The 9,303-nt window shown below is 53.2% G+C and overlaps 1 protein-coding gene across 4 annotated transcripts; it reads left to right on the top strand.

Moving 5' to 3' along the window:
* Window positions 1-90: 90 nt before the first annotated feature.
* Window positions 91-7,893, top strand: LOC104828550 (acidic leucine-rich nuclear phosphoprotein 32 family member B). Of its 4 annotated transcripts, none has more exons than XM_010562289.1 (6): window positions 91-2,278; window positions 2,781-2,903; window positions 3,961-4,159; window positions 4,486-4,607; window positions 5,047-5,101; window positions 5,957-7,893. In XM_010562289.1, the coding sequence occupies exons 1-6, from the start codon at window positions 2,099-2,101 to the stop codon at window positions 6,043-6,045; spliced, it is 768 nt and encodes a 255-aa protein (XP_010560591.1). In that variant the 5' UTR covers window positions 91-2,098; the 3' UTR covers window positions 6,046-7,893. The 4 variants fall into 4 exon arrangements, with proteins under 4 accessions (XP_010560591.1, XP_010560592.1, XP_010560593.1 ...); XM_010562290.1 differs by having other exon boundaries at window positions 4,489-4,607; XM_010562291.1 differs by lacking the exons at window positions 5,047-5,101; window positions 5,957-7,893 and adding an exon at window positions 4,701-4,816 and having other exon boundaries at window positions 92-2,278.
* The last annotated feature ends 1,410 nt before the right edge of the window (window positions 7,894-9,303 follow it).

Below are 9,303 nucleotides of genomic sequence, written 5' to 3' on the forward strand. Positions count from 1 at the left end.
GGGGTCCGCGCTGTCAGAACTCGGCGGTCGCCTCAGCGCCGGTCGGGCAGCGGGTGTCCCGGTGGGCAGCGACGGTACCGAGGCCCGAGCGGGGTCTGGCCCGGAGGCCCGGGGGTGTGTGTGTGTGCGCGGAGGGGAAAGCTGGGTGCCGGTTCGCGGACACGAAGAGCGGAGCTGAGGTGCTCCGTGGCGTGGGCAAGGGGCTGAGGCGGCGGCCGAGCCGCCCTCCCCTCAACTTGCCGCCTCCCGGGGAGGACGTCCCGCCCGGCTCCGCTGCCCCTCAGCTGGCAGCCGTGGGGCCGGGACTCCGCAACCTCTCGAAGCGTTTTCCTTCGTCCTTCAGGCCTGCGTTCCCGGAACCGGTTCCCGGCTTGGGAAAGGCGGTCGTTCCCTTATCGGGGTCAGGCCGGCGGCCCCGCTCGGTGCCTTGCAGGGAGATAGCTGGTGGTGGCTGTCACTCGGCTTGGAGGGACGACAGGTCGCCATGTCGTGGCAGCGTGCGGGCCGTGGGCAGCTTAAAATCGAGCGTGAGGCGGATGGGTTGTAAGTGGAGCTTTTGGTAGAGATTAAAGCTGCTCTGTGGATGGCGAAGGGATTTGCAGGACGAGAATGATTTGAGGAGTAGAAGCGTCCCTCCGAGGCTGCAAGCTGCGGGTCTCCTCTAGTTTGACACCAGGAATTTGAGCGACTGACGCTCTGCAGAGGCGAGTGGGGTCAGAGCGTGCGTGCCCTGGGACCAAAGCCGGTGTGAGCCAGCCTTGCTGCTGGGAGAAGCCGTCCTGGCTGCTTCATCCTGCTGCAGTGCTTGCTCTGCGATCCAGGGCAGGGGCCTGGTCCGGGTTAAAGCTGGCCTCAGCCAGGTTAGTTCATGACCCGATAACGTTCAGGCTCGCCTCTGTGCCCGCACCAACGAAGCGACTGCGGCGGAAGGCTGGCTTTGGCCACCTTTACACCCACCGTGGTGACAGAGTCTCGCTTCAGCTGGAGGCTTGTCTGAGGTGTTGGGAGCAAAACGAGCTCAGCTACAAAACTCCTGGCTGAGCCTCTGCTGCTCAACTCGGAGCCCTGACCAGCGATGCCACTTTTGGAGTTTTAAGCATTAATTTGCTTGGAGCTTATACTGCGAAGATGGCATGGCAGCCCCGAAACTCTGCTGCCAGTAAGGCTAAGTGATTTTAAAGTGATTCCCTAATAGTTGGCTGATCTGAGAGGAGAGGTAAAATGGGAGTGCTGCAAAGGAGGAATTCGGAGAGCATCATGATCCTTCTGGACAAGGCTCATTTTTGCATCTTGCTGTGAAGAATGTATGGGGTGAAGGCAAGTTTTGGAAGTGGCCTGTGAGAGCTGGGGCTTGAGCACTCACCTGCACTTTGGGGGAGAGGGGGCTGCCAGGTACGTTTACCTTCCAGGTGTTTAGGGTTGGGAGCAGTTCTGTACTGGTGCTTCATGGTCCTAATGCCACAGGGGGGTTGATTTCTGTGCTGAAGTACCAGGTAGCGATGGCTTCTGCGTGTGTAGTCTGTGCTGGGCAAAATATTTGATGCCATCAGTGGTCCTGCACTACGAGCTTGAGGCTGAGCTCATCTGCTTAGAGACCTGCCTAGGCAGATGTGTCACCCCTGCGTGGAGACTGTCACAGGGACATGAATCTGCTGGAGGCAGGTTTTCCAGTACCCCAGTGGCATGGGGGAGAGAGTTGAAGGGGACAAAGCCAGATGACCTTGTTTGACCTCGTTAGTGAAACCCGAAGCGTGACTCTTGAGAGCTTTTTGATGCCTTGTGCACGGAACGTTTTGATGCAACTTCATGGTTTGGCCCCTTAATGCTTCTTAGTGGAGAAGGTGGACCTTGGTTGGAGCCACAGGGTGTGGGGTGGCACAGGGGTCGCATGTTGCAGGGCTCGTGCTTAAAGGGTGAAGTCCTAACCACCGTGAGGGATTCTCACCTTGTGCCCTCGCAGAAGTTATTTGGCTTTAAGATCTTGTGTGTCCCTTAATATGAGAAAGGAGGACCTTCAGACACACCTGCTGCTTTGAAGTGTCAGTCACTCTGCCTGATGTCAGCTTGGCAGACTCGAGTTGAGGCTTAGCCAGGTGGGATGAAAGCTGCTGGGTGTCTCTGTTGGCAGGTGAAGGAGCTGGTTCTTGATAACTGCCGTTCGGACGATGGGAAGATCGTTGGTCTCTCTTCAGATTTTGAGAACCTGGAGTTCCTCAGCATGATCAACATCAACTTGCTGTCCGTCTCCAATCTCCCCAAACTCAACAAACTCCGGAAGGTGAGTCAGACCTGTGGTCCCATCTCCAGCAGTCCTTGCTCTGAGCCTTCTGCTGCCCTGTCTCTGGTGACAGTTGTTTTTCCTGTATTTGCCAGAAAAAGGCCATTTGATTTTGCTTTTTCCTCTGTAGCCTATAATCTGAGCAAGTGAAAGAGGTTGTTTTTTAGTATGCAACAAAATGCTTTTGAGCTCATTATGTGTTTAGTGTCCTTTCTCTCTTGCTTTTGCTGTTGTGCTACTGTCAGAAGCTTCAGTAACATCATAAATATTTCAGATTTTAGAGCATGTACCCCTGTGTCCTGCAGTACAGAGGTGGCTGGGGGTGCTGTGTTACTGTGGGAAGGGGGTTTTACGTGAAAACATGAACTGCTGCTTTACGGCGTGGTCTCACAAACAGGGTCTGGAGCTTGGGTGCTTATTGTAGTCCCGTTATCTGGGTGATTTTATTCCCCATGTCACAAGCCGAGATACTTCGTGACCATGTGATATTCCCTCCTGGCAGCTGGAGCTGAGTGATAACAGGATTTCTGGTGGCCTTGAAGTTCTAGCAGAGAGAACTCCTAACCTGACACACTTGAATCTAAGCGGCAACAAGATCAAAGACATCAATACCCTGGAGCCCTTGGTGAGTGGAAGGCTGTGCTGGAATCTAAGGGATGACGTTGTTTCCTTTGGGGAGCATGTCTGTGCAGCAGAAGTCCAACGTCTTGGTAACTGTTCCAACAGCACTTCGTGGTTCTGATGGGAACAGATGAGTGGGTCCAATTTGAGGCTGGGCTAATAGTTAATGGCTCCTCTGTCTGGAAAACCAGCAGCCAGTTGCTAAAAGAAGCATGAAATTGGGCTGGATGAGTAAAACTGTGGATGCAGTGCTCAGTGTCCATCTGAGAAAGGACCGTTAATGGGTCGGATGCAGTTTGAGGTAGGTGGCACCTGGGGTGTCATGGAGATGAGTTGCTTGGACACCAAGTGAGGGTGTCCATCACATCAGTCCAAAGGCGCCGTTGTGCTGGGCTGGGACCCTCTCGCCCTGGGTGCTGTCACAGCGTGCGTTGCAGGGGGTTCCCATTGCATCTGAACTGCCCCAAAGAAGACTCTTGCCTTGCGATCCTGACTCTATAGCTGAAAGGTCTGATCTAGGGCATGTGCCTCATTAGCTGTTGCCTTTGGTCCCTCTGTCCCCTGCAGAAAGCTTGAAACTGTTTTACTCCTCCTTTGCTTGGCCAGCTGCACGGTGCTATGGCCTGAGCGGGAGAGTGGCCGTGGCTGTGCCGAAAGGCACACAGGCGCAGTCTGCAGGTCTCCCTGTGTTGTGCTCTTGGGTATTTTGCCTGATGTTTTGGGCAGGATGAGTCCAGCTCAGTGATTCCTCTTGCTGGGGCAGCTGGACTTTCTGTGGTTGTTGCCCACCCTGTTCAGAAGGGAGTAAGATTTGCAAATGGTTTTACAGGGAGCTGGCTCCAGGGAGGGTAAACTAGGACAGAGGAGCTGAAAAGAAATCTTCTTTGCCTGCACTTAGCAAGAGCAATAACTTCTCTCCATCTGATGAGCACATGGTGCAAATAATGCATGCAAAGACACTTCTGTACTAGATCTGGGTAGCAAACCAGCTGTTCTCTGATGGCTGCCTGATCTTCAAACAGCATCAACTTGTAAGTAATCTAACGAATTGATCTTTGCAGAAAAAGTTGCCAAACCTCCATAGTCTGGACCTCTTCAACTGTGAGGTGACAATGCTTATCAACTACCGGGAGAGCGTGTTCACCCTTCTGCCCCAGCTCACCTACCTAGACGGATTTGATGCTGATGACCAGGAAGCCCCTGACTCAGACCCTGAAGCAGATGGGGATGGACTGGAAGATGAGTATGAGAATGGGGAAGGTGAGGATTTTCTCCTCTTGGTTTTCTTGCTGGGGAACAACCCATTTTCCCCTTCTGCATGGTCACGTTGCTAAATAAATGGTGATAATAACTTGCCACTAAAGTAGGGGCTGTGTGGGTAACCCCACTCCCCCCTTTGGCAGGCTGCGTAAGAAATGAGACTTGCTGCAAGCTGACAGGGCTTGTTGCTGGCACTCCTTGTGCATGCTTCTGCGTGATTTCCTGCCCATTGCACACGGAGCACTGCGGTTGGAGCTGTGAGCATATTGTCTGGGAATAGTGAGTGTTTGGGAACCGTAACACTTACCTCCCTCTCCTTTTGGTAGAAGGTGAGGAAGAGGATGATGATGATGAGGAAGATGATTTGGATGAAGAAGTCATTGATGATGAAGAAGATGAAGATGATGATCTGGAAGGTGAAGAGGAGGAAGATGGAGTAGATGATGAGGTGAGGCTTTCTGTCATCGGTACAAATCCGCAGCACCACGTTGCTATGTTCGGTAGTGCATTTGTCCCTTAATCTGGTGATCCATCTGACCAGATGTCCCAGATGCCTCTTTGTGGGCAGATCTGAGGAGTGCTGCCGTGTGCTCTAGCTTTTCCTGTACACCTTTTGACTCGTGGTCTGCAAAATTCGCCAGTTTGGACTTGTTTACTGCTGGGCCTGGTACTTCCTGTGACTTCAGGTGATAAAGCTGTACAGCACCCTTCGTAGGGATGCAAGAAGCTATTTGGGAACTGACAGCTTCTCCCTGCTCGGCTTGTACCTGCCACCCTGAGGTTATAGAGTAGGGCGGGAGCAGAGGTGAAGGAAGATGTTGCTGTGGAATTACACCTTGGTCATGGGATTGTGGTTCTTGCAACAACGCGTCTTGTTTTGACTCTAGGAGGAAGATGAGGAGGAAGATGGTGAGGATGATGAAGAAGATGAAGCTGATGATGGTGAGTCGAATCCTAGCAAACTAAGTGCTTGCAAAGCTGCCTCAACGGTCTCACGCATTTGCTGGTTTTGTAGAGCTTCCCAAGTTCCAGTGCAGTGCTGTTGTTGCCTGCAGCTTTTCCCCGATAGAAAGTACGGCATTTCTGCTTACGGGCACTGCTGAAACTGTTGCTTGTTTCTAAGTTGATTATTGAGTAGTGGTTATAACCAAAGGGTCACACAGTGGTGATGGGGAAACAGGTTTCAGTACTTCTAATACCAACCAAGCTGGGTAAGTCTGCCAAATACTAAAGAGGCAAATTGCCTAGAAAACCAGTTCTAAGTAGCTTGAGTGGATAGTCTGTGCAGGAGCAGGGCTTCTGTCACAGGAGGAGGAGGAAATGTGTGAGGAAATGCTTTTGGAGACATGTTTGTCTCCTCTCGGCTGTAGAGAGGAGGGTAGCCCCGACTTGAGTCCAGACTCTTCTGGTTATAACAAACTTCAAACACCTGAATGGATGCTGACAGAATATGGTGGCTGGCATGACCTCAAATGATCTCGTATGAGCTTGGTCAGAAGTGACTGAATTCTGCAGATGATACGTTTTTGGGGGTGGTCAACAAAAAAAAGCCCATTTTCAAGCAGCTGTTGAAATGTGGGATGCTTGGAGGGCATAGAAAGTAGTTAATGTCTCATGCTAGTCCAGGCTTTTCTGGGTGCCATGAGAAGCTGGGCAGGGTGGATCTCCGCTCCAAAATGGTGCCAGTCTAGTCTGTGCTTGTTCACCAGCAATCTGTGGCTGACGCGGCTTGAAGCCACAGTTGAAATGTTGTTCCACAAGACTGAACAGAGCTTTATGCTTCGCCTCTTTTTGCAGACCTTCCGCGAGGGGAAAAGAGAAAACGAAATCTAGAGGATGAAGGAGAGGAAGATCCAGAAGACGAAGAGGACGATGAGGATGACTGATCCGAGCGAGCCAATCAGTTTTACAGACTATGACTGTGCTTGTCTTAACCTCCCCGTTGTGTCTATGTGAGACTGTAAATCCCCGTCTCCCACTCCTCCCCCCTTTGTATGGCTGCAGCGTCCACAATATATTTTTTTAAGATGTAGAATACTGTAGGCATTCAGGGGAATCTTCCATACAAGGCTTACTTTCTCACAAGTATCTCATGACCAAAGGCTTTCTCCGTTCTGTGGTTTGTGCAGCAGTTTGCAAAAAAAAAAAAAAAAAAAAAAAAAAAAAAAAAAAATCAAAAAAAAAAGAAAAAAAAATTCCTCCTAGGGTATCTTTCGTGTCTGAAATCAGCCTTGCCACACTGGACCCAGAGCTCCAGCTCGCCACCCTGCCTGACAGCAAAGAAGGCGTGTTTGCTATCCGCATGCCCTCAGACCAGCTTTCTGAAGACACTTGAGCCATCTTGAGCAGTGGGTGCAAATCTGGTTCATCTAAATGGACTCAAAGCGAACGATCACTGAGGTCTCTCTGATCAGAAATAATGGTGATGTGATCTCTGGAGATGCTTGAAGATACTTTAGTGCTGGGGATGTGGGGTGCCTGGGGTCTTGGGGAGAGGGGGGGGGTTGGCTGCTTGCAAGACCTGGTACCTCTGACGATGCACCTTGCAGTAGCCCTGCACTTGCTTTCCTATTTTTTTAAAAACTGGAATATTTTTCCTGGTGGCCACCTAGTAACTTCCACTTGGATGTCCAAGTAAGTCTGATTCTTGCGGCTGTGAGCGTCTTCGCTGTGATGAGGCTTCTCGTCACCCCATAGCAGCCTCTCCCTTTAGGAAGAGATAGGAAATAGCAGGTTAAGGGATACTGCACTTCTGTCAAACTCCATTTCGCACTGTACAGAACACGTTCAACCAGTATCACTGTGATGCACCTAACTCGGCGTTCCCCGGGAGACCGTGTTAGCCTATATATTCTCAGGGTCCTTCTGCTAGCCAGTACCAGCTCTGGACAGTTGCCTCAGCGCTAGCCTGGTGTCCGCATCCTCCTCCTCTTTCCTTTTCAGCATGAAGAAATGTGCATTGATCAGAAATCCAGCTCTCTCCCACTTGTGTTTATGCTCTGCGGGAGCACAGATGGTGCCGCAGAGCATGTGTCCCCCCACCCTGCGGTGGCTGGAAGGAGGAAGGGGTGGATTCAGCCAGGTGTAGCTCTCCGCCGGAGGGTTTCTGACCCCTTGCCCACCCTTCCTCTGCCTGGAGGTGTTCAGCCGGCACATCCGTTAGCTTCTGGGGAGCACTGGCCCCGTGGCATCCAAGGGATGGTAACTGCTCGGTGCTGGGTGCCGGAGAGCCGTGCTGGGGCGGGAGTAACTGCTGTTCCTCCTGCTGTTGAGGCTCTCCACGGGTGCAGACGCACTGGCACTTTGTGGCGTTCCCGGTGGTTGCTCTGGGCAATCTGTCGGCACCCTGCGCTCGGAGGCGAGACTCGCAGCGGTTCCTTCAGAGGAGGGGTGTGTGTTGCAGCACATCCGAGTTTCTCTTGCTTTGTTCTGTCCTTGCTGTTGTCTCTTGCATTGTACAGTAGCTGTAACCATTCGGAGAAGAACTAGTCCTGTAAAATGCAAACTGAGTAACTTATAAATGTTAAAGGAATTTTTAAAAGAAATTTCAGAGCAGCAGTTACTTCTAATTTTTCCCTGCATTTTTAGCAGATCGTATGGATTTTATATTAGCTTAGTAACTGTCAGGTTTTGATTGGTCAGACTAGTCCCAGAAATAAGGATCTCCAGCCCTTTTGTATCTTTTGTTACAAAATTTGGATAAAACTTTTAATAAAGACTTCAGTTTTTAAAAATCCATTGCAATGAACGTTGTCTTCGCTGCCTCTGCTCTAGGAACATCCGAGGTGCAGTCAGCCTGCAGGAACACTTGGTGGAAGTTTTGGGGCAGTTTTTCTTGAGTCTCTTCTGGCAGCAGTGACTGTTCCGTGGCCGCAGTGTGGTCTGCTTTTGCTCTGAGCCCCAGCTGGGTGGATGCTTGGTAAGTGCAGCTCGGCTGGTGGGGCTGATTTGGGCATGTCAGGGTTGCTTGTGGGGTGGGGATGGGGACGGAGCGGGGGGGCTCTGGTGTGGGCTGGAGTACCACAGACTGTGCTGGTGCAGAGGAGTCCCAGCACAAATGCATCTGCAGGAGCTGCACAGGACAGAGCAGCCCCTGCTGCGCTCACTGCCTTTGGATGTGGCTGTAGCTGGGCTCACAGGGTCAGGGAGAGATTGGGGAAGGGTCCTGCTGCTGGATTTTAGGGTGGGCACCTCCACTGACTAGAGGAGGAAGCCGGGTGTTCAGGGTACAAACACACGCAGGGAGGTGGAAACCTACTGCAGGAAGGATCAGGGCAGCTGCCTGTGCGTGCTGCGGCTGGAGGGGTCCAAGCTGTGCCTGGTGTCACGGTGCTCCCCCCCGTCCTGGGGGCTGGGGTGGTCCTGCTTGGCTTTGTAATGAGTTGCTGCTCCATTAGGTCTCAGCAGGCAGGGGCTTCAGCTCAGGCTTCTCACTTCAGCATATCTGTGCCCCTGCTCAGAGCCTGGGGCAATGGGGGGGGTCCATGCTGGACCCGGGTGGGGGGGCAGCCCCTGGCCCTGCGTGGACCGGAGCCGGGAGGCAGAGCAGTGCTGCGGCTGCTCCCGGTCCCACTCCTCGCTGCTGGCTTGAGGGGCTGCTGCACCCCAGTGCTGCCCATGCAGCCCCCTCCCAGCCCTCCCACCTTGGGTGAGGGGCTCCCCTTTCAAATACAGCCTCGCTGCCCCCTCCCCACCCAGGTGGGTGGCTGCAGGGCTGCCCCACTGCAGTGGGGAGCAACTCGCTCCTGTGCACAGAGGCAGCGGTGCTGGAACTGCAGCTCCATCTGTCCGGCCTGGTCTGTCTGTCCAGCTGGTTCTCCGTTTCCCCTGGTTTATCTCCATCCTTGCCGTCCTTGTCCGTGGCCGGTGCTGCCTCTGGCCAGCGACTCCCCTGGGATGCAGTCCCCACTGGTGTCTGGGGAAGGCATCGTGGCGAGGGGTGCAAGCAGGAGTGAACCGTGGCAGTGTGGGATGCTGCTCGGCTGTGGGCAGGGACTGCAGCCGGAGGAAGGCACCTCCACCCCAGTCAGGCTGCTGTCGGACCCCTCTTGAGCCCCCATCAAGGGCAGAGCTGCAGGCACTGGGGCTTGGCTCTGTGTCCCCCCCCCGGTTTGGGGTACCCACGGCGGGGGGGGGGGGGGGGT

Source organism: Haliaeetus leucocephalus, unplaced genomic scaffold (assembly GCF_000737465.1).
Source record: "Haliaeetus leucocephalus isolate CR32 unplaced genomic scaffold, Haliaeetus_leucocephalus-4.0 Scaffold157, whole genome shotgun sequence".
In the NCBI taxonomy this organism is placed as follows: domain Eukaryota; kingdom Metazoa; phylum Chordata; class Aves; order Accipitriformes; family Accipitridae; genus Haliaeetus; species Haliaeetus leucocephalus.